The sequence below is a fragment of the Ambystoma mexicanum genome, chromosome 9 (assembly GCF_040938575.1).
Source record: "Ambystoma mexicanum isolate Mex_15411 chromosome 9, UKY_AmexF1_1, whole genome shotgun sequence".
NCBI lineage: Eukaryota > Metazoa > Chordata > Amphibia > Caudata > Ambystomatidae > Ambystoma > Ambystoma mexicanum.
In genome coordinates this window covers 236,600,622-236,626,214 of record NC_090931.1, presented here as the reverse complement: position 1 = coordinate 236,626,214, position 25,593 = coordinate 236,600,622, and the positions used below count along the sequence as shown (strand labels likewise).

At 48.2% G+C, this 25,593-nt stretch overlaps 1 protein-coding gene across 1 annotated transcript in view; it reads right to left on the bottom strand.

The window, feature by feature from the left end:
* The window catches only part of REXO2 (RNA exonuclease 2), a 466,300-nt gene that overhangs the window by 126,643 nt on the left and 314,064 nt on the right, over positions 1 to 25,593 (bottom strand). Inside the window, exons 5-6 of the mRNA XM_069614529.1 lie at positions 2,966 to 3,074; positions 2,189 to 2,242 (exon numbers count right to left, since the gene is read on the bottom strand). Of these exons, the coding sequence (XP_069470630.1) occupies positions 2,189 to 2,242; positions 2,966 to 3,074 (163 nt within the window). The remainder of the gene's footprint in view (positions 1 to 2,188; positions 2,243 to 2,965; positions 3,075 to 25,593) is intronic.

Genomic DNA, 25,593 nt, shown 5'->3' with positions numbered 1-25,593 from the left:
AAGTAATGCCTTGCCATTCTTCTAGATGCTGAGACAGTTTGCCCCCCACTGGTGAACTGTGACTCAATACCTCAGAGAGGCTTTGAGGTGGCTGATGCAGCAGCAGATGCTAAAGACGCCGCTGCTTGAGCTGGCTTTGCACCCCTTCGTCTACCACAAGGAAATCTTCTTTGGCCCCTTTGACTGGCCATTCCTCTCACCCTTCCAACTGAGGAGGAGTAGCGAAAAGATCTGCCCCTCCAATGTTGTCCACTAGGACGAAAAGGCTGAGGTTGCCTAATGGCGGCGCCTAAAGATTTGGCTGCCGCCTTCAAGGTCTGCATCTTCTCAAGACTCTAGTCAGCCTTCTTGCCATAAAGGTGAGACCCGTCAAAGGGCATGTTGAGAAGTCTGGACTGCACATACTGTGCAAAACCAGACTTCTGCAACCACTCAAAACTACGCATAACGATGCTGGTAGCCATGGCTCTACTGATGTTATCAGCAGAATCCAAACCGGACTGAAGAGACTTGCACATGACTTCTTTGCCATCTCTAACTATGGCAAAGAACCCGTCTCTTTCATCCCCCTCGGGAATGTGCTCTGCCGCCATTGGAAATGCAGTCCCATAGAGTGAACGTTAATTCTGCAAGGGCACATGTGGAGTTGGCAGATTTGAGCTCGATTGTTTTCTGGCGTTTCACAATTCGTCACCACCCTTTTCTGCAAAGCAGCATGAAATGGTAATATGGGATCTGACTGAGGACCCTTATCTAAGATGTCTGTTAGATCATCTTGTTCGAATGGCAATGGAGGCCTATTCCACCCCATGTAGTCCACTATCTTAGACATGAATTGCCTGTAGGATGCCTATGCATGCTCCCCAGCCTCTAGTCTCCCAAACTCCAACTCATGTGAGGTATCTACCCCACGTGCAGTCTGTAGGTTGTCATAGAGGTCCCTCAACCTTGACCCCTCTGCAATAAAACACTCAGGTACATTTGGCATACCAAATTGTAGGCCAAATGAAGCCTCTTCATCTGACTGCTCATTCTCTTCATAAATGGAAGAAAGAGGCTTAAAAGAGTCGTTCCTGGGAAGTGGTACATATGTTTTCTCAGGAATGAGGGATTTTGCAAATAATGGGTTAGGCACTGGAGGAGGAGTCTAAACTTTCTTCATTGGCACCGTAGATTTTACTGGGGCACTCAGCAACGATGGTGCAGTTGGCAATGATGGCGCAGCTGGCGTCTAAGGCATCGATGTCGAGGGTTTGGCTGGCGTCAAAGGTATTGATGGCATCGACAACCTTGAATTATGCTTCCGGCTCGACTGATCCTTCGATGAGACTTCATTGGATCGAGGCCTTGACGGCTCTCGATGCGGATCGACCCCTCGTCCCGGGTTCGAGGGCATGCAGAATTTAGGTTGAGCCCTTTCCTTCCTGGCTTCTTTCTAAGGCACGGTAGGAGCATGGCTTGGAGGCTTTTGTTTTTCAAATATTTTATCTCTGCTCTGAAGGCCTCCCACTTGGCCGAAATGGATTTTTTGGTTGGGCAAGAAACCCTCTCAGGGGAAGTATTTGTCGACAAAGGCGACTTACGGCACCTTCTCTTCGACTTCTTCGAGGACGAAGAAGAGTGTTGGGAGCCACTCCTCGATCTCGACAGCTTGGCCTTCTTCCTCCGATGAGAGTCGCCTCTCAACTCGTTGGTCGAAGGTTTCTTGATCAGCGTAGGAGATTAGGGATTCAACCTACCTTTAATTTACCTTTATGTCGCTTCAAGGCCTTTCCAGTCAGACTGGCACTTGGAGCAGTCAAAGGTGTTATGGTCCACCCTGAGGCACCACAAAGAGATTCGATGGGGATCGGTCAAAGACATTTTTGACCCACAATCCCAACACTTTTTGAACCCGCTCTTCATGGTTATCGGTGTCGATGAAGAAGAAATTTAGATTTCTCAAAATAACAAAGTTGTCACAAAAGTGAAGAAGCATGTCTGCCTTCCATGACATCATCCTCGAGACGGAGGCCTTCGAGGGTCATCGAGTCGACGCCATTGACGCACAGCGCCCAATGCCGGTTTTCCAAAGCAGCTGATGCTGGATAACATATATCAAAGATGAGGAATACGTGGGAGGACACAATCCATTCAGAATAAAGATATTTATTTTAGATGTGGTAACATAAAAAAACGAAAGGCTGACCTGTGGGAGGCTTTCTTTTTTGGGGCATGTTCATAATCCTTAGGATACCAGCGCCTGTAAGACAGATTTTGATACCTGGTTATTCGTGCAAACCGACTGACTTCTAGTTGATATCAAGCAGCATATACAATTAACAAAAAGCCAAATATGGTGTAGATTTGTGAAATGCACTTTGTTAAAGGGATGTTTGTGGTTGCAGTGCAAGAAATCCCCCCCCCACACAAAAAATGAGCCAGTTCCTAAAGCAACCATAACTGTGACATCGCCACTGTAAAACAACCCTTTATGCACTATTTCAGTTGGGAAATCAGGTCTTCTACTATATTTTTACAATTGTTACAGTATATGTTTTATGTGGACTATCACACAAACGTTTCTCTTTTTTAAATATCTTTTTCGGATTCAAAGTTTGGTTATGTACATTTCAATGGTATTAGAACATTTGCCAGGCAGTGCATGGTGGTTGCCGAGTCACGTTGGCAGTAGCACAGTTATGATTCCTATCATAACAACCCCTTAACGTGTTTTCAATATACGCAAGTGAAAGACATAAAACGTTATGGTGAAAGGTTGCATACATCAAAGGACACAATCATCAGAGGTAGTCTAGCCTCTTGGATAAAACATGCTAAAAATGAGCTTTTTTAACCTTCTGTGCCAACTTGCTAGACATCTAATTTCCCAAGATACTCCTTCATAATGGCATGCACTTTTAATAATTGGAGCTCAAGTCAAATTACCCCTCACCCATGGCATCAGTATCTCTGGTCATGTTACCTGCACAGCTCCTTCACAGTGCTCACATCTATTATTCTGTAATGAAGATGCTTCATAAATTGAGGCATGTATTTGTCGAGGAATTTCTTATCGGCATGTACCGAGTTTCCTATAAGAAAAATAATTTTTAAATTCTCAATTTACACTAAAAACAATTTGAGATCACTGCAAAGGAATGATTAGAACTGCTCCAAAAAACCTTTAATATACCAACCAATACACAATGGTGTTGCTTTATGCATTTAGTCAGTTTATCGAGATATTATCTAGCTGACGAGCGGTTTGTTTCACATGTCAAGCCTTACAGACGTTTTTCAATGATTAAGAATTTAGGGGGACTCTTAAGTTTGGTATATTACTGCGTTTTATTTTTTTGCACAACCTGTTAGAAGTTTTAGGATTCAGAGAGTTTATTTTGAGCGGAAATCTTGTGTCATCTCAATATCTGACATTGCGAAAATGGGCCGAAAAAAGCTGTAAAGGCTCAGGCTGCTAGAGATGAAGGATATGAAGTCTTTTAAACAAGACAGTTGAAGTATTGTTTCCTGAACAACCACCAAAATATCACAAAGCTAAGATCTTAACCCAAAATAGGGACCACCTTAACATTACATGCAGCTGCTCACAAGAAAATAACAAATTGAGAATTTTGGTAATTGTTTCAGCAGAGATTTTGGACATTGGAGATTGGAGCAATCAACCAAGAAGACCGCACACAGTCCAGAAGCTCTCCATAGGATACCTTGGTTACAGGGATCTTGACGCATACAAAGTGGCCCTTGTTGAGTGTAATGATGTGGCATATGTGGTTCTCTTCATTAAATTCTCTTAGCAGGCCCACCACAGGAGATCCTGGGCAACCATTGTCAGGATCTGGAGAAGATCCGTCATTCCGCCAGAGAATTGAGAACACTGGGACCTGAGAGCCCACTGAAGGGATCTCATTCTCAAACAGGCTTCGGGCACCAGAACAATGCAGGATGCCATCAGGCCGAGCAACCTTAGGAAGTCATAGGCGGGGAGATATTGGGCACTCTGAAATTTGTGGACCATATGCGAGAGATGCTGAGCACTTAACTCGGTGGCAAGGCTTTCCCGAATGCAGAGTCCAGGACTGCTCCAAAAAATTGAAGCTTTTGAGCAGGTGTCAAGTGGGACTTTTTGAAGTTCAGGGAGAAGCCCAGATTGTGGAGGAAGTGCGACTGAGATGACTCAGACTGTTCTGTAGAACAAGCCCTGATCAACAAGTCCTCCAGGTAAGGGTAAATGTGAATCCTCTCCCTTCTTAGACTTGCTGCCGCCAGTGCCATGAGCTTAGTGAAGACCCTCGGGGCAGAAGTGAGCCTGAATGGCAGAACCTGAAACTGATCATAAGAATCGCCAACTGCGAACCTCAAGTATTTTCTGTCCTTCTGATATATGGACACATGAAAGTAAGCATCCTAAAGGTGCAATGATACCAGCCAATCCAGGCGACGAAGGGCCTGAAGGATCTGCAAAAGATTTACCATCCTGAACTTGTCTTTCCTGAAGAACTTGTTGAAGCATCAAAAGAAAACCAGTTGGCAGACCAAGACAACCTATCTGGAAATCTTTAGTGATCCAACTGAACAAGTACGAGATATCACCAAATCATTGTTAGATGAAGCAGAAACCAATGATTACATCACCCACCGCACTAAAGCATTTTTGACAAATGTATACCCATCAATGCCTGTGGGTTACACTCTTCCTAAAGTTCACAAAAACGTATTGAATCCTCCTTGACGACCAATAATTGCTGCTAATAGCAGGCTAGTAGAACCACTGGCGCAATACATTGACCAAGTTATTCAACCCCTTACACATTCATTTGGGACTTATATCAAAGACACCAATGATTTCTTGAACAAACTTCATGCTACACCATTTGTAGAAAATGGTTGTTGCTAACTACAAATGAAATATGTAAAGCTGAGCAACTATTGATCTTCAAATTGCTGAAGATTGTCCTCAGTTATACTTTTTTCATGTTCGAGAATAGGTACTTTGTACGGACTTCAGGCACCTCAATGGGAGCAGCAATGGCCCCGAGTTACACCAACACATACATGACCTACTTAGAAGAAACCTACATTACCAACAATGAGAGATAGAAGAAACCCCTGAAATGCTTTTTCAGATACATGGATGACTTATTTGGCATCTGGAGTGGTTACCAAGAGGAATTGCTAGAGTTCTTTACATTTAGGGACTCATTGGCACAGAGAAAAACAAGTTACTCTCTTACCTGCTAACGTTCTTTCGATGGTATGGTCCGACGACGTATTCCATATCTATGACAGTAATCACCACAGCTGTGCTGCTTCGGAACATTTTCGGCATCTGCGTCCTGCGTCGATGACGTCGATGCACCGTCCTCGAGGACCTCCTCCGATGGCCGACGTCACCCGATGTGATAAGAAGGACGCACGACGCCCGTAGCCTCAGTTGTAGTTTTCTCCCCAGAACGTGTGCCACCAGTCTTCTGCCAGTCTGACACACAAAGCCTTGTGGAAACGTAAGCTGCAATCGCATAAGAAATTCTGTAGCGGGGAAGGTAGGGAGGGAGCGATATGGAATACGTCGTCGGACCATTCCATCGAAAGAATGTTACCAGGTAAGAGTGTAACTTGTTCTTCGAGGGGATTGGGTCCTCCGACGTTTTCCATATCTATGACAGACTCCCAAAGCAGTACCAACGTAAGGAGGTGGGAAAAGAATTTAGAATATACAAATTTAGAATGCCCAATCAAATTGCAGAGTAAAGGACCGCCTTGCCAAAGGCCAAATCCTGCCCACGGATAGAATCGAGGGAGTAGTGACGTACAAAAGTATGGACCGAAGCCCAGGTGGCTGCATCACAGATGTTTCGAATAGGAACACCCCTCTGCAGGGCAGTAGAGGCAGCCATACCCCTGGTAGAATGGGCCCGCAAGCCTACCGGAGGGTACTTACCCGCCAAGCGGTAACATTCGGAAATGGCCAAGATGATCTATCGAGACAAAGTCTCCTTAGTAACAGCTTGTCCCAAACGCCTTCCAGCGTAACCAATAAAGAGTTGATCGTCCACTCTGACCCGGGATATGCGTGAAATATAAAAGCTTAAAGCTCTCCTAGGATCCAGCCTATAGAGCCTCTCCTCGTCCTTACCAGGATGCGGAGGAGGATAAAATGCCAGAAGAATAACCTTCTGGCTTAAATGAAATTCCGACACTACCTTTGGACGAAAGGAAGGACGATCTCTAAGGACAACCCTGTCCTTCTGAAACACAGTGAAGGGTGGCTTAACTGAAAGTGCCTGTAACTCACTCACTCTGCGAGCGGAAGTGACCGCAACTAAAAATACAGTTTTAAGAGTTAACAGTCTCAAAGGGCAGGAATGTAAAGGCTCAAACGGAGCACCCATTAGAAACTTGAGAACAAGGTTCAGATCCCAACCGGGCACCTGGAAAGGTGACGGAGGGTACACATTAGTGAGCCCTTTCAGAAACTGAGAAATTAAAGGGATTTTAAAATAAGAACACTCCTCAGACGCGCGCTTAAATATAGACAGCGCCACCAGGTAACCTTTTACGGTACCCACTTGCAGGCCCTTGTGGGCCAAAGAAAGCAAAATAGACAGAATGACAGGAATGTCACATGAAAAAGGATCTACATTCTGAAACCTGCACCAGTCGCAGAACTTTCTCCAACGGCAACGGTACAGGGACTTTGTTGCCGGCCGTCTGGCCGAAAGCAACACCTCCATCACGCCTTCAGGGAGGTTCCAATCCTTATACCTCAACCTTTCAGAAGCCAAGCGTGAAGGTTAAGGGAACTGACCTCTGGATGGAGAACCTGACCCCCCTCCCGTGAGCGCAGATCATCTCGGTAGGGAAGACGACGTGGAGGGCAGATGGACAAGTCGAGAAGGTCAGGTACCACGTCCTCCGGGCCCATGCCGGAGCAATGAGGATCATCCGGGAACCGAACCTCCGTAACCTCTACAGCACTTGCGGGATGACGGGGACTGGAGGAAACGCATACAGCAGTGGGAATGACCACTCCACCACAAATGCGTCTCCTAAGGCTCCTCTTGGAGGAAATTCCTGCGTGCAGAACCTTTCGCACTTCCGGTTGGCATTGGAGGCGAAGAGATCCACTTGAGGGGTCCCCCAAAGGGCAAAGATCTCCAGGAGAATCTCCTGAGCCAGCTCCCACTCGTGAGAGATGGTGCTCTGCCTGCTCAGAGCGTCCGCCGTCTCGTCTTCGAACTGCCGAGATTGAAATTTCCTGCTGGATGGCCCAGAACCAGAGCTGCATCGCCTCCCTGCACAGAGGAAGTGACCCTGCACCCCCCCTTTTTGTTGAGGTAGTGCATGGCCACTGTGTTGTCTGTCAGGATCAGGACATTCTTTCCTCGCAGAGTCGGCAGAAAAGCCTTCAGGGCAAGCCTAACGGCCCTCAGCTCCAACAGATTGATATGGAGTCTGGACTCCGACGGAGACCAACGACCGCTGTCAACTCGTTGGCATGCGGTCCCCATCCCGTGAGGGATGCGTCAGTCACGATCGTCACCTCCGGCCAGGGTAGCCAAAACAGAGCCCCCTCATCAGATTGCCTTCCACTTCCCACCACAGAAGGTCCTGGGCGACCGAGGGCGGCACCTGAATGGGGTCCGACATCCTGCCGGAGGACTGTGACCACTGGACTTGAGCGCCCATTGCAGAGATCTCATCCGCAACCTGGCCTCTGGCACCAGAAGAATGCAGGATGCCATGAGGCCGAGCAACCTCAAAAACTCGAACGCTGGGAGACTCTAGGCATGTTGAAACTTGTGCACCATCTGCTGAATGTGGTGAGCCCTCACCTGGGGAGGAAAACACTGCCCCAGGGACGTGTCGAGTACTGCTCCGATGTACTGGAGCCGCTGAGTTGGCGTCAAGTGGGACTTCTTGAAGTTGAGGGAGAAGCCCAGCCTGTGAAGGGAGTGGCAGGTGATGGACAGATGATCCAGGACTTGCTCAGAAGAGCACGCCCTGATCAAGCGATCGTCCAGGTAGGGGTAGACGTGAATCCCCCTTTCCTGAGATACGCTGCCACCACCACCATGAGCTTGGTGAAAACCCTCGGGCGGAGGTCAATCCGAACGGCAGGACCCGAAACTGAAAGTGCGAGTCGCCAACCGCGAACCTCAGATACTTCTTGTGCTTGGGATGGATCGGCACATGAAAATAAGCGTCCTTGAGGTGGAGAGACACCAACCAGTCCTGAAGTTGAAGGGCCTGGAGGACTTGAGAGAGAGTAACCATCTTGAACTTGCCCTTCCTGAGGAGTTTGTTCAAAACGCGCAAGTCCATGATGGGTCTCAATCCCCCGTCTTTATTCAAAATCAAAAAATAAGGGGAATACCATCCCTTGTTCCTCTCCGCTACAGGCACCAGTTCTATGGCACCTTTCTCCAGCAGGGATTGAATTTCCTGCGCACGGAGCGGATCCAGACTCTTCAAAGAGAGATTCCCTGGTGGATTTTCGTGAGGCCTCTGTCGGAAAGGAAGACAGTAGCCGTGGGCTATGATCTCCAGAACCCACACATCTGAAGTAATGGCACGCCATTCTACAAGATGCTGCGCTAGCCTTCCCCCAACCGGCGAAGCATGGGCCTCATGGCTGAGCAGAAGCGGCTGCGGCGTTGCCTGAGGGCAAAGAGGCAACTGCTCACGCAGCCTTGGCACCTCGAGTAGGAACAAGTTACTTACCTGTAACTGTTGTTCTCCAGCATGGGTCTGGCATGGATTCACATGCTCATGAATATTCCCCGTCGTCAGGCTGGGAATCCTCGGTAAAGAAAAAACCAGTATCAGTTTCGTTTCTGATCTGTCTTTCGTAGCAACAACCAATCACTGGTCTCTGCGTCATACTGACCACAGCCAATGACTGCCCTCTACCTAAGCACCGCCTCTGGCAGCCATCTTCAGATTTGGAAGCACGTGAAGTGGCAGTATGACCAAGTGAAGAGCCGCAGAGGGGTAGGCGGGAGGGTTCGCATGTGAATCCATGCCAGACCCATGCTGGAGAACAACAGTTACAGGTAAGTAACTTGTTCCTTCTCCAGCATGGGGTCTGGCATGGATTCACATGCTCATGAATAAAGAATACATAGCAGTACACACATGCACAACCACGGGAGGTGGCAAAGGCTCAACATTAAGCATTACATCAAACCCAACATTAAGCACCTTACCTCCTCGCCAGGCTCACCTCAGGCGAACAGGTTGCGCAGCACTGCTTGGCCGACCCTGGACTCCTCCCTGGAATCCCGATCGACGCAGTAGAATTTCGTGAAGGTGTGCGTCGACCTCCACGTAGCAGCCCTGCATATGTCCAGCAGGGGCACACCAGAAAGGAACGCCGTGGTGGCTGCGATCGCTCTGGTGGAATGGGCTCTCGGACGGCCAGGCAGCGGTCGGTTTGCCAACCGATGACAGTACATGATACAGCCGGAGAGCCATCTGGAAATGGAAGCCTTCGAGAGAGCCTTCCCCTGATTGACAGGTCCAAAATTCACAAAGAGTTGTGATGTCTTCCGAAAACACTTCGTGCGGTCCACGTAGAACTTCAGCGCTCTAGCCACATCCAGCGAGTGCAAAGTCCTCTCAGCCGGCGACGAAGGCGACGGGAAGAACACAGGCAACACCAAGGGTTCGTTGAGATGGAAGTCCGACGGTACCTTGGGCATGAAGGAGGGGTGCGTCCTGAGCACTACCCTCGTGTCGTGAAAAGTCAAGTACGGGGCCTTGCAGGAAAGGGCCTGGATCTCTCCCACCCGTCGTGCGGAGGTGATGGCCACAAGAAACACTGTTTTCCACGACAGAAACTTCAACGGGGCCAAGTGCAGAGGCTCAAACGGAGGTCCCATGAGCTTGGTCAGCACCACGTTGAGCTCCCACGCCGGGGCCGGAGCCTTCACCGGCGGGAACGATCTGAACAGTCCCTTCATGAACTCTTTCACCAGACGATGAGACCACAAGGACGTCCGGCCCGTGGTTCTGGTGTATCGGGAGATCGCAGCAAGATGAATCTTGATGGACGCGTGTGCCAGTCCAGCTTTGGCCAGCGTCAGCAGGTACGGCAGTACCTGGGGAGCCGTAATCTGTAGAGGGTTAATCTTCTGTGCGTGGCACCAGACAGAGAACCTCTTCCATTTGTGTCCGTAGCATTTAAGAGTCGAGGACGCCCTGGCCTTTGCAAGAACCTCTCTGCAGTCGGCCGGTATGTCGTATCCTCCAAACTCTAGCGCTGCAGGAGCCAGGCCTGCAAGTTCAGCGATTTCGGGTCGTGGTGGAGGATGGCGCCTCCTTCCCTGGAGAGTAGATCCGCGTCCACCGGCAGCTTGATTGGCGGGGACGCTGATAAGTCCAGAAGGTCCGGGAACCATATCTGCCTCGGCCACGCAGGTTCGACGAGGATCATCCTGCACCGTGACCTCTTGAGCTGGTTGACGAGCCGGATTAGCAGTGGCAAAGGAGGGAACGCGTAGAGGAACAGGCCCTCCCAGGGGAACGAGAAAGCATCGCCCATGCTCCTCGCCTGGGGAAACCTGCTGGCGAACCTCCGGCACTTGGAGTTCGTCGGGTCGGAAGTCCAGCAGGGGAGCCAGTTTGTACCATAGCTCCCTGTCGTAGCGGGCCACGATAGCCAAGGCGTTGGCCGCTTTAATCGTCGTCACTGCCGACGAGATGACCCTGCGTCCCATAGCGTCCAATTTCTTTCCCTCGCCGTCCGGTGGGGAAGTCGATGTGGAGGCCGCACCCCCCCCCGCTTTCTTCCTGGCCGCCGCGGAGACGACGGAGTCCGGGGTAGGCTGCGCCCAGAGGCACAGGGGGGCCGCGTCCGGGACCCGGTACTTCTTCTCGTACCGGTCTCTTCTAGCTGGCGTCGTGGAAGGGTTCTTGAGGAGGGCGAGGCCCTCATCCCAAATGTCGTCCAGTAGAGGCACCGCGAGGACCGTCTTCCTCTTGGCCTCGCGCCGTTGATAAAGGAATCCTTCCTTTTTCTTCTCCTCAGGGCAGAGTTGGAAAAGCTTGGATGCCCTGGCGATCATGGAGTGGAACGACCCAACCTCGTCGGGCGGAGAAGCCTTGGTGGGAGGTGACGACGGTAGATCCTCGTCGTATACCTCGTCGTCCGTACCCGTCGCTGCCGTGTCAGTCCCCATATCATCCCCTCGGGTGGACGGGGAGGAGGGCTGGACGGGGCGCGACGGCTGAAAAGGAGGTGGAGGGTGAATCCTTCTTTTCTTGGGTGGGGGAGCGCCAGAAGGTCCCGGTTCAGGATCCCCCGACGGGAGAGGTTCCTCCGTCGGCAACGGTAGTCTCGTCCTTATCTCTGAACATAAGGACTGTATAGCCAACAAAATGGCCGCCGAGTTTCCTTGCGGCGCTGGCAGAGGGGAATCCGACGGGCGATCAGGGGCCCCGTCGGTACCCTCGACGATGTCGTCGTCACCTGCGTCGGGATCCATCCCGACGGGCCGGTCTTCTTCCACGCCAAGGCCGTGGCTTAAGACCTCGATCAGCTCTTCCTCCGAGGTTGAGGCCGAATCTACGACGACGCCCTGCCCCCCCCTTTTTCTTCCCCACCGGGGGTTTCACGGGGGTCCTATCGATGGGCACAAAAGAGGACTCCCTCCGAGGTGGCAGGGAGACTCTGAGCCCCGAGGTCGCCACCACTGGTGTAGCCTCCACAGGCTGAGCCAGGGCCGCCGCGACAGTATCGATAGAGGGCTTGGCCGGATGGATTAAGGCCTTCACCACCTTAGGTGCGCTCACCGCCTTATCCTTGAGGGGGGGGACACTGCCTCGCTCCCCCTCCGATGGGGCCTTCGAGCTCGACCGGGGCCTCTCCAGGAGCTTTGCCGGGTGCTCGCCCTTCCTCTTACCCGACCCAGAGCGTTGGCTCGTGGCTGAAGGTGCCGGGGAGGGTGCGCCCTGCCTGGCGCCCGTAGAGCCCGACCGTTCGGCGCTCCCGGTGCCAGCGGACTCGCGGTGCTTGGCCTTGTGTTGGACCCCCGTCGTCGGGGCGTCCTCAAAGGTCTTAGAAGACCGCTCGGATTTCTTCCTCTTCTTCTCATCTGACGGGCTCTTCCCTTCCAGCCAGTTGGCGAGACGTTGATGGCGGTCCTTCATGGTCCGCTCCGACATGTTGCCGCAAAACGCACAGTCCTTCTCCACGTGCGTCTTGTCCTCATGTAAGCAGTAGAGACAAAAGGAGTGTTCGTCCTCCTTAAAGACGTTCTGCAGCTGGCATCCAGGGCAGATCCTGAACAGCTTTCCGGGCGTCGAGCTTCCCTTCTCCTGGGCCATGTCCGGGCCTGAGAAACTTCTGGAATCCTCCAAAAGCGTAGCTCGACGAAATCTTCACCCTTGAGGGGCGCAGACGAATCCGACACGGGTCCCCGTTGATCGAATGGAGAGTCGGTGGAGCTTGAGGCTCTTTTGACCGAAAAAAACGAAGTTTTTGAGAAAAAACGTGAAAAAATAGCACTAACGCTCGAGAGCAATAGCACGAGGATCCCAACACATGAACGTGCGGTAAAAATCTGAAGATGGCTGCCAGAGGCGGTGCTTAGGTAGAGGGCAGTCATTGGCTGTGGTCAGTATGACGCAGAGACCAGTGATTGGTTATTGCTACGAAAGACAGATCAGAAACGAAACTGATACTGGTTTTTTCTTTACCGAGGATTCCCAGCCTGACGACGGGGAATATTCATGAGCATGTGAATCCATGCCAGACCCCATGCTGGAGAACCTTGTTTTCCACCTCTGGCACTCCTACGGTTGCCCCTTTGACTTGCAGCTCCTCTCGCTTTACTAAAGGATGAGTAATAACGAAAGAAACCTCTCCTCCACTGCTGTCCCCTAGGACGAAAAGGCGGAGGTTGGCGGACTGCAGCGCCCAAAGACTTTGCTGCAGCTTTGGAGGTCTGCAACCTCTCAAGGCTCTCGTCAGCCTTGCTGCCAAAAAAATGTTCACCATCAAATGGCATGTTGAGGAGCCTGGCTTGCACATCAGGAGCAAACCCCGACTTCCTCAACCACGCAAACATGTGTATCACGGTGCTGGCTGCCATGGACCGGCTTACACAGTCTGCCATGTCCAAACCCGACTGAACAGACTCACACATGGCATCCTTGCCATCCTGAAGAATAGCAAGAAAACCATCCCGTTCGTCCCCTTCGGGAATATGTTCAGCCACTAAGGAAATACAGTTCCACAGAGTGTGCGTGAAACGTGACGAGGCACATACGGAGTTGGCCGCCTGAAGAGCCATACCCCCTGAAGAAAACATTTTCTTCGCCCAGCCATCAAAACGCTTGTCGTCCCTATCAGGAGGGATGGTAGGATACGACGCCTCCTTTGCTGGGGCCGTAGCCGCCTGCACCACCAAACTCTCCAGAGTGGGGTGCGTGGTCAAGTAGCAGGGGTCACTACTGGCTGGGCGGTATTTTCGCGGCAAAGACTTGCCCACTGCCGGGAGACTCTCCGGAGCAGTCCAAGCCGCCCCTTCTTTGCAGAGCCATATGGAATGGCAGTACCGGGTCAGTGGGTGGACCTTGGTCGAGGATATCCATCAGGTCATCCTGCCCAAAATCAACTGGGGGCGCCGACCACCCCAAGTAGTCCGTGAACCTCGACATAAGGCGCCGGTATGATGACTCACTCGCCATGGGTGCCAGGCTCAGGCCTACAGAACTCCACCTCCGGAGAGGTGTCCAGACCACTGGAGTCATGCAGTGACTGACGCAAGTCCTCAATCTGGCTATGACCAGAAAGAATCTCATCTGGTACCGTGTCCGGAACCAACCCATCTTCAGAACCCTCTTCCACCTCAGAAATATACTCCATAGGCTGGAAAGTGGGCAATGAATAAGGAAGAAAGACATGTTTTGCCTTGGCCAGAGCCTTTCTAGGGGGTTCCCCCGTGCCACGGGGTACCTCCGACACCACAGCCTCGAAAGGCGTTGAGGGCGTCGAGTGAAATGGCATCGACGTCGAGTGGATCGAGACCCCCTAGACTTATGACTACGATGCGGAGAGTCGCCCACGAATCGTCCGTCGAAAGCCCAGTGGACCTCGCCTTCTGGGGCTTGGACACCTTACCGACCAACAGCTTCTTCTTACGTTCCCGCAAGGCCTTGGATGTAAGCGACTGGCAGTCGACACAATCATCCGTGTCGTGGGCCTCCCCGAAGCACCAGAGGCCGGCGTTGTGCGAGTCCGTCACCGGCATCTTGGACCCGCAGTCCCCATCCTTCTTGAAGCCAGGACGCGGGGTGGAAGAAGAGGAAGACATCCTGAGAATACTTCACAAAACGAACAGGTTCGAAGAACTAAAAGAACAGAAACTCCAAAGAGTTGAGGCGTGCCGAGATCTCCGAAGCGAACACATTCGCAGAAAAAACAAAAAGTGAGGCTACGGGCGCCGTGCGTCCTACTTATAACATCTGGTGACGTTGGCCGTCGGAGAAGGTCCTCGAGGACGCTGTATCGATGTCATCGACGCAGGACGCAGAAAGATTTTCCGAAGCAGCACCGCTGTGGTGATGACTGTCATAGATATGGAATACGTCGGAGGACCCAATCCCCTCGAAACTTGTGTACTTACATGCGTGGTTGTTTTTATTGAACAGCGTTGCAAGTGTTAACTGTTGCGCACAACAGTACCCACTCTCTCCTCAGTTCAATCTGACTGCTCAGCCGCTCTTCCTGAAGAGAGAGTAGCAAAGTTAAACTTTGGTTCAGATAACATATGCTCCCCTGTTTGGCTTCTCCACTTTCTAGTCCAGGTAACGAGTTTGGAAAGCCCTTCTAATACATAAGAGGACTTCTGATAATTCTCTGAGCTTCGAAAAATCCACTAGACTACTCGCATTGTCATGTATCATTTCCATAGCACTCCAACCTGTGGTCAAGCACCTCTTCCGAAATGTTTTTATGCACAAATATAACTCACTTGTGGCGGTTGTCTACATAGTAGCAGTGCACCAAGTACAAGTCAACCTCTAGAACTTCAAGCGCTTTTTTATAGGCGGCCCGACGTGTGGGATCTGGAGTAGCTCAGCAGTGGCTGTGCACAGACAGCTAAGGAGTCAGCCTGCCTGTGAGTTGGCCCATTTCCGAATACTCCCCAATTTCCTCACTGCAACTTTTCTGGATGAGGATAATGGCTACACCTGCACAGGATTAGTTAGATTTTCAAAGTATATCTTATAACATTGGTAATTAGTCAGAAAAATTATGATCAATGTATGCATACTTGGATATAGGCTGAAGCACAAGAGCCTGGCAGATGTGGTAGCCATAGCTCCAGGGCTGAGAAAGAGACTCATTCTACTTTTCAGCAGACTCGCTTGAGGAGTGTGAAAGAATTAAATATTGTCACTAAAGGAGTAGTTTCATAGCCATCTGATGGTGGGGCTCAGAGCTGGGAGAGTCCGGAGCTCACAATGGGGATTGGGAAGTGAGCAAGATGGGTCCATGGACAACGAACAGAGCCTCTGGAAGTAGTCTAGGTGGCACGGTCGGACAGTGAGTAAGAGCAAGAGACACAAACTATCAGCTCGAACTGCAACTGAAGTCAGCAGAGAGCACTAGACCTATCGCTAAAGGTTCATTTTGGAGAGCTAGTTCTGGGGGCTGACCTATTTTAAGTGATCTGCTTTTGAGAGTGTAAAGGAGCAGGTGGATGCTCTTACACTAGTTCCCGCCCCCTCTCCACTGTAATATTGGAATAGTAGAAGAGCAATAAATGGGTCCCCATGTAATGTTCTTATATCACATTGAGTGTATGAGAGACGTTATGCAATCAGACAGCAATACAGAATGTACCGTCGCACTGAAAGCGTGGAAAGATGCTGCATGAAGAATGTCAGCACGCATCTATGGACATATGGAACGTTAAAGTGAAACACGACAAGGGCAGAGTGAGGTCATGAAGAAGATATATAAACCTATGTTGGAACGATATGAAAATACTTAAAAGTAACAAGAGAAACATGTACCTAAGGCTAAAGTAATTGTGAATACAAAGAAGATTAAGTAACTTACTGGTCAATAACTGTAAATGGGCAGTAACGGAAGGTAGAAAGGAAACCTATGGAGGCTTGCTATAGAGGAATATATAACTTGGCAAGGGCAACCATGATAGGAAATGGGCACTGGCTCATGTCGAATTGAACCTAGATACCTCAGAGAAAGACCAAGGTTTCAGAATCAGGAGAGGTTGGAAAGCTCTGTGTGCACAAAAACACGAAGGCTATGTTGGCCTAAGACCAATGATGCTATTTTAGAGAGTAATTGCAAGGCACACAGGGAATTAAACAGGATAAGATATGAGCGAATGAGACATTCCTCTTAGATTAAAGAAGAAGAAAACATCTGCAACGGCCAAAGTATTGGACAATTAAAAGTGTATGAAGTCTATGCAAGGTAGAGTGAGCAAGTCTTTAGAGGCCAATAGGAGCAACAGCACCCTGCATAATTAAATCAAATAACAGTAAATAAGAGGCTGAAATGGACAGATTTGTGGTCACTTCACATGTGACTCAGAAGTCGAAGACAAGGGCTATTCATTAGAGCCTTAGACGAAGATAGTGGCGTGACCACACTTCCTTGAATGTTCCAGGACAGTCCAAGGTTGGGATAGTATGGCAACCAATCAGTGAGTTTAAGGGGCAACCTAACATATAATGTTGCATAGACTAATCCACTGCCATTTTGTCTGCTATAATCAGTACTATATGTACTTAGAGGTAGTTCAAGGTGTGTCCTACAGATAAGGGGCAGCCAATGAAGTAATAGCCCATATGTATTCTATATGTAGATACATTCCCTTAAACATATCCCTTCCCTCAATAGGTTTTATAATTTGCCACCATGGAATGTCACAGATGACGCATATTAGGGTATAAAACCTCTATGTAATTAAGCTACTGTGTGAGTGTGCATGCATCAGTCCAATGCCTGTCAGTTCTCCCTGCTTAATTAAATGAGAATAAAGTAGTAGTTTGCCATATTCCTTGAGTCTGTCCGATTATTTGGTTGCATTATTATTTGTAATTCCATCTACCACAAAAGACGCTTCAAGGTGCTAGAGCACATTTTGGTAGCGGTGAGGATGGTTACGGTCTAATCGACCTAGGCCAGACCTAGACCACTGGACGCTTGGTTGTTCCCGCCATTAGCCAGAAGACCGCAGGGCTTCCTGTGGAGATCGGCGTGCAAAGTCATGTGCAAGAAGGTTTGGTTGGCAGGTGCCCCTTTTGATGACATTCCTGTCCGGTCCTGCAGGTGCCCTGTGGGCAGAGGCAAACTGGTCGGGTGAGGGAGAGTCTATGCTGAGGGACTCGAGCTGAGTCACGGATGTAAGTAGAACAACGAAGATGGCAAAAATAGAGGGAGAGATTGTATTGTAAATAATGCGTATAAAAATTAACTGGATTTATTGGGAAGATTATAAAGAGAAGAAGTAGATACATCGATTCCTAGTTCAAAAGGGGCAGAAGGGTACGCACTGAAGTAAAGACTACAAATAGGTGTATTTTGGATTCTTGTGGCAAGGCCAGTAGAAGAGTGCGTATCAAACTCCGAAACTGAGTGAAACGGAGAAGGGATACATTTACTAAAATAGTAATGAAGGTGTACGCAGTAAAATTGAAAAAAAGCACACGTGTAGTGTTATAAATATGTCAATATAAAGCTTTTGTTGTGTCTAGACTAATAAATAGGAAACAATCGTACTAAATTAAGGAGATTGGTGAACATTTGGACCAAGGGATTTATGTCAATCAGGAGGGTAAAAATTGAAGGAAATTAATATATAAAGAAGAGACTCTTAATAAATTAATAATATGAGAACGAGATAACAAAACTTGATAGAAAGTGTAAACGAAGGAGTAACAGAATATCATTGCATAGATTTTTAAATAAAAAGTAAGCAGTTAAAATATTTCCTTTTGGGATTATAAACAGCGATTGAAGGTGCATGAGCCAATTGATCAGTGTGGTTTATTTGATAAAATAAAGAATAAAATAAAAGAACGGGTAAGTATTGACAGTCAAAATCGAGTCGTCATCATTGGGACACTCCTCTTTTACTTCTGTGTGGGACATTTCAGAGATATACAGCGAAGATAAGAAAATATTTGGAATGGGTCTGAGGCACAACTAATAAGACGCTCATGCCATGGCCTCGGGAGGGTTAGCCGTTGAAAACCATATTGCGGCGTATGACAACTTATTTGCATGCCACATATAAGGGAAAAAAGATACAGAAAAGGCTGTTCATTTTAGAATGATGGAAGATGTATCAGAGTGAGAAAGAAGATCACGCCAAGAGGGAGTGGAAGCTTAATAAACATGAAGGGGAGCATAAAATACCTTTGGCTCCCCTTTCCCCTCCTGAAGATAAGAGCGTAGACACAGAGATGGATTTTTACCCTTTAAAGGAATTAATAGCAGCAGGGTATGTTAATCCAACATATGCGCCCCCCGTTTATAGAAGCAAGGATAATGCATAAGAGAGCAAAAGCAGAGAACGCAAAGATATATCAACACGCAATGAAAGTAAACAGCGTGATGAGAGACAAGACTGGCAAGACAGACAAATGGAGATAGAGTAAGAAGCATAGAAACAGAAGGAAAAAGGATAAGGCTAAGGGAATAATGATAGTACAAAATGAATGGATGGCAGGACAAATTACTTCAGCTAGATGATAAAGGCATCAATGGGGTTAGGGAAAGAGGAAAGAAGAGCGGGAAAAGAAAGAAGAAAGAGCATACAAAGAAGAGAGGGAAAATGAATGTAAGCAAAGGGAAGAATGAAGAAGATGAGGAAAGGAAAGAAAAGGAAAGATTAGAAGAGAAGAAACAAGAAAAGATAGAAGCTCAAAGAATGAAAGTATGTAGGTTGCAAAGAAGGCGAGAGCAAGATGAATTGAGTGAGATGAGAAGAAAAGAAGAAATGAACAGGAGTAGGGGATTAAAAGATGACAAGATAGAATATGTACGTCATAGGAGCATAATGCCGATTAATGCACGAGAATAACTGGAGGAAGATAGAGGTTCACAACAGCCCCGTAGAGAGCTGCAAGGAATGCAGAGATCAGCATGGGCTGATGGGCAGAACACAAAAGATATATCGAAAAGACTTGGGAATTTGTATAGGTAAATAAGGGATAAAGACAGACGTAAGACCCGAGAGAATGCAGATCTCTATTAAGGGGAACTGAGAGTAGGTTAGATGACGGCATAACAGACGAGTATGTAACGTTGTCTTTAAACAGATTAGATCTTGATGATGCTGAGAGGGATAACAGCGATACGAGTTGGGGCGTCAGACGAAGAAAGGGAGGAGAACGAGAGCGCAAAGAGAGGGTGCATGCAGGCTTTTAAGAGAATCAAGTGTAGAAAAAGGGGTACAATTGTCATATCTGGAGGACCCCAAAGAAAAAAGCACCAAAACCGACATATACTGAGTGACCACAAGCACGATTGCGCACTACAGGGGATATACCCCCACCATATGTAAACAGATTAAGACAAACGGGTGAGACTAACCCCGCCTGGAAGACAAGGAGTGTAGGCAAGAATGATTATGGGCTGGGATTTTCACAATTCCATTATTGGAGAAGGGGGCAGGACAACAAACATATACACTGTGGCAACAGATGCATAAAGACAATTAAAGATGTACATTGCTGAGTTTGAAGTTTGACTTCTGGTGCGGGAAAATTGATTCATTAGTTAGATAGAATGACATCAGGAATGATGCTAGCTAGAGGTGACGTAAAAGGCTTACTAGCAGCTATCAGAGGAGAGAGCCAACAACATTTGAGAACGAGCAGGATACGCAGGTGTGATTGCACAAAACACGACACACGTTGGAAGCGCCATTTAAAAATTTCACAGCAGACGTATGGTGGACGCTCAGACACGGGTGCGATTATGATGAGGAAAATGGGGAAGGGTGAAGACACTGTTGCTTATATTCAAGATACTCAAGATGGATGGCGTCAGGAGACACGTGAACCGTGAGATAAAACGGTAGCATCATTTTACCATATTTTGTGTCAAGGACTGCCTGTGCCAGTGCAAGAGCAATTGTAGAAACAGCTGGGAATAGAAATGAAGCCATGGCCGGAAATACAGTTGACAATCGTGCATCACTGCTGATTAATGTAAAAGAAGAATAAAAAAGCAGAGAATAGAAAGCAGGAGGAAACAAAGTTAGTTCCGAAAAAGTTGTCAAACATAGCCATAGAAGGAGTAGTATTGAAGGAGGGGTGACACATGAGATGCAGTCAGGGTAGCAAAATAACGCAGGGTATCCCACAGATGAGAGTGGGTACAAGGTTTGGCCAAGGGGAAGAGGGAATGGGCCCAGAGGAGTAGAACAAGGTGGATTTCAAAACCCTCGGGGAAGAGGAGGATTTAATGATGGCCAGCCGCACAAATGCTGGAATTGCAAGAATAGGACACATAGCTAGAACATGAAAGAAGCAGAGGAGGCATGCAACAGAATTGGCAAGCTCCAAGAGGGGGTTTGGGTTATGCAGCAATATAATATATAACCACAGGTATATTATGCCCAAGATCAAACACAGGCTCAGACATATGCGCCAAAACCACAACAAATACAGCCAGTGCCTCTGCACATGCAAGTATCACAAGGGCAACCACAGCAACTACTCATGCAAGCACAACAAGTACAAACGCAGAAAGCACAGACAGAGCAGGCTATGATACTGCAATGGAACATGACCCCAGGAGCCCAACAAGCACAAGCACCCAGGTTCACCCCTGTTCCTCCAAAACCATCAAGAACCACATTGAAACCTAGGCCCCTGTTCTGGCTGACTTCTGCAACCACTCCTTCGTCACAGGAGTCTTCCCTTCCCCCCTGAAGCACTCCCTTGTGCACCTTCTTAGGAAACCCACAGTCGACCCCTCCTGCCCAGCTAACTATCGCCCAATCTCCATCACACCTTTCCTGGGAAAACTTCAGGAAAAACTAGCCATCTCCCAGCTTAATCTTCACACTGAATCTGTTGGTTGTCTCTATGACCATCAGTCTGGCTTCAGAGCTGCCAGAAACACAGAAACTGCTCTTCTCAACATCCAGAAAGACCTACTCTCCAACCTGGATTCCAACACAACCTGTTTCCTCCTCTTATTTGATCTCTCTTCTGCCTCTGACACTGTCAACCATGCCATCCTGCACAACCGTCACCATGATACCTGGGTATCACCGATCACGCCCAGGCTTGGCTGACCTCTTTCCACCCTCCCAGGTCCAACTTGGGCCCTTCCTCTCTTCTATCTCTACCTGTGGTGTTTCCCAGGGGTCTAACCTCTCTCTCCCTGGCTGTTCAACCAATACCTGGCACTCCTTGCCCGCCGCATTGCCACTCTCTGCCCCTACTTTCAGTGCTATGCGGATGACAACTAATTTTCAGGCTCCCTTCCGCCACTTCTCCTTCCCTCATCTCTGACTGACTGCTATCCAGGAGTGGTGTGCCACCAATGATCTCTGCCTTAATGCCAGCAAGACCGCGATTCTCTTCATCGGCACACCTGCTCCCTGCTTTCCTGTCACTCTCTGGCTGGCCTCTCTTGGCCCTCTTCCTGCTTTCACCTGTGAGGCTAAAAACCTTGGGGTCAGCTTCAACACCACACTCTCCTTCTCTACTCACATTTCTGATGTCTCTGAGAAGTCACACTACCAGCTGCACCTCCTCAGAGGTATTCTTCCTTTCCTCTAGTTCCCGCAGAGGCTCACTGTCTCCAGAGCTCTTGTTCTCTCTAGGCTGGATTACTGCAACAGCCTGTTGCTGAACCTGCCTGCTTCTACTCTCCGCCCTCTGCAACTCATCCAGAACAGGACTGTGAGACTTGTCCTTGGCCTCAAGCACAGGAATCATATCTCTCCAGGACTGAAATCTCTGCACTGGCTCCCAGTGGCTGCGAGGATTCAGTTAAAAACCCTCTGCATTGTCCACAAGGCCTTCTGGGGTTTAGGGCCTCAATAACTTCAACTCGCTCTTCCTAAATATCTTCCTTCTCGAGCTCTTCACTCATCCGCCTCCAACTTCCTCAGGTCGGTCACTTCTCCAAGCAATGATTTGGTGGTAGATCTCTTTCTTCGGCTGGGCCTCCCTCTGGAACAGCCTCCCTTTGTTCTTTGCTTCTGCTTTCTCTCCTCCTCTCCCCTGCTGAACTCCCAGCTAAAACTGAAACTGCACTGGTCACCTGGCTACCCTGTGATCTCGGGCTCAGGTCCCCTCCCCCGCCAGTTGCACCCCTGCACTGCCTCTCTGACATCCCCCGCACTTGGGTACTGTTTTCTGTATCACTACAGCCCCATACCAGCACTTGACGTCTGCACTTACCCATGCACTTGCCACAAGCAGGCCGCACTTTTACTCATTGCCTTATTTATTCTATTTATTTTTACTGCCGCTCCCATGTAGTGCACTGCCCCCTCCCCATTCCCCTGCACTTGCGCAATCTCAATGTCACCTGGCCTAGTAAGATTGCTGTCTCTGTCTTCCCTCTTTTCTCCCTCCCTTGCCTCATCACGCCTTGAAACACTTGTGTATAGGCGCGTTATAAATCTCATATCATATCATCATCAAATTCAATATAATTTGCACAGTCATGCACATGGTCATTCTGTGCCACTGGCTCAGCTACAAACGTGGCTGGGTTCACTACCTTATCTACTTGTGCCTTTTATAAAGCTTGCAAAAGGGGTCTCATGTACGAACTGTAATCAAACACCCAGGCTTTAACAATTACATAAGCTCAGAAACTGTTGCATCTGTTTCACTGCAGGTGGTTTTGCAGTTTTCATAATCGCCTCAGCTCTTTCAGGTGTCACCTTTATTCCTCATGTGACATCAACTGCCCTATGTAGAACACCTCTTCTTAACAATACTGTAATCTTTCTTTGTCTACCTTGTATCCCTCATCTGCTAGGCTAGTCATCAACTGAATCGAATCTTGCCTTCATTCCTCTTCTGACATACTACAGATTAAAATGTCATCTACGTACTGTATCACAGAACTTTTCACATCAATATTGCCTAGGTTCATCTGTAGGACTCTATTAAAGATTGATGGGGACTCACAGTACCCTTGGGGCAGCCTAGTACGTTTCAGACGAGTCTGTCGGAACATAAATGAAGTCAAGTCTTGTGAGTCCTTGTGCAACAGGATTGAAAAAAATGCATTTTACAAATCAATCACTGTGAAATATTGTGCTTCCACCAGCATACTGCATAGTATCCTCGTTGGGTTAGGAACTAAAGGGAATTATGCATCTACAATCTGGTTAATCAGTCTCATTATCTTGTATGAATCTCCATGACCCTCCCTTTGATTTTTTCGCAGGGTACACAGCGGTGTTACACAACGATTCTGACGGTAGTAGAATGCCCTGTTCCATCAGTGCTGGAATGGTCTTGAATATACCCTCATCAGTCTCTCGAGACATGGGGTACTGTTTTGCTTGAGGTAAAATTGCTCCTGACTTCAACTTTATTTCAACTTCCCCTACCCCCTTTAAACAGACCTACGTCATAGGGGCCTCTAATCCATAGGACGCTTAGCGCTTTTTCCAAGTCTACCTCAAAAAATGTTGGACGCTGGCACATTATCGCCATTCGCTGCGGGACTTCCCTTTTCTCTATCCTTCCTTATCTAGTAAGAGATGCTCATGTGAAACACTACTTCATCGTCTGTTGGGTCATCTCTAAACATGTAATTGTCAGTAATATCAATCAATATACACCCTTCTTCAAGATCTATCATTGCCACAATTGGTCTGCCCTTGTCATCTGTTCCTTCAAGCATTGCCATTTCCCCTTGTACTATGGCTGCATCTCATTCTAAAGGGATAGTCTGTGCCCCCTCTTCGTCCATACGTATCTGTGGTCTGAACAAGAATTTGTCGGGTATTTTCATAGTCTTCCCCACTAAGCCAGGTAGTCACGTTAATAGAATGCTCACCCCATAAAGGAAAACCTCTGGCTCGATTGGAACACCTCGTAGAGCCACTTGTCCTATGAACGCCAATATAAATTCGCCCATGTTTAAATAGTGTATGGCAGGAGTAGAACACACAATACCTTTGTCAGTAAATGAAATCGTCATGTTAAGTTTTGTCATCAAATCTCTTCCCAAAATAATACCTGCTGTGTGCCATGAATACAATATCGGAACAGACATATCACACTCTCCTATACAGACTGGTAATTCATCACTAAAAGGATCTCGACATGTAGCTCCAGAGAACCCCTGAGCATTCATGGCATTTCCCCGATATTGGATATTTTCCTTCTCGTATACATGAACAAGTAGCCCCAGTGTCTACAAAAAAAGAAAAAGATTTGCCTCCTATTGTCACATCAACCCTTGGTTCCTCTTGGGGGTCTGGTGTCACAGATAGTACTGACACATCAAGTCGCCCTGTGAGTGGTCCTATTGTGGATACATGCATATCCCTGTACCAGTGAAAGGATTCCCTCCCACTACGGTAACATCCCCTATCCTAGGTGTCAACAATTGTCCAGTGTTTGCATTCTGCTATGTCTGCATGGGTGCATGCTGCGACCGCCCTTGTGGCAGATTCATTTGCCACTGCTGTGGTTGCTATGCCAGTTGCATTTGCGGCACTTGTGTCTGATACATTGTCTGATCTTGGGCAAACCCTTCCCTAGCTTTTGAGCTCTATGATGGAGGATAAGATGCCCCCCCTCTTGTGAATTGCCCATTCTGTACATTCCCTTGGCTCCCACACATGCGCGTAATGTGCCCTGTCATCCTACAAGTCCAACATACAGGGAGAGCCTGTCTGACTAGTCATTAAACCCTCCTTGTACATTTTGATTCTTATTCTGCATATTTTGAAACCCTCCTTGTTTTGGAATCCAGCCCTTCCTCTGTAACTCATACCTCTGCCTCGTGACATGAACCCATAACCACCTTGGTCCATCAGGCGCTGATTTCACCTGTGATGCACCCACTGTTTGCTGTATCCCCAGCCCTTTTCTACGTGTAAATGCCGCCCCTTCTATGGTGTACTTTGACAATTTTGTTTTAACTAATTTGGCCAGCCTTTATGATTACTTAGTTTACTTGCGTTGCTGCATCTGTACAGTTATTAAACGGCTTGCATTTTCTGCAGTGCTCTTCACACGTCCAATCTTCATTCCGCATATGGAAAAATGGCACTATGTGGGAGAGTCCCCAACATCAGCCGTGGGTAGATATAGTGTCACCCATGGCACAGTATCAACAATGCACTGACAATATGCAAGCAAACTCACTACTTGCTGGAAGCATAGCATTCTAATTTTAACAAAGTATGCTTGTAATGTTCTCTTTATTTTATGCATCACATTATGAAATATGCTTTCACCAATACACAGCGATGATCGGGTCAATCTCACCCACTATCAAACTCTGATTGTCCCTCTGCAATTCATCTAGGTGTAGGCATACATGTGGCGGATTGGCACGGGGCTACACTACCAACAGAGTGGCCTTGAAGTTCCTGGAGAGAT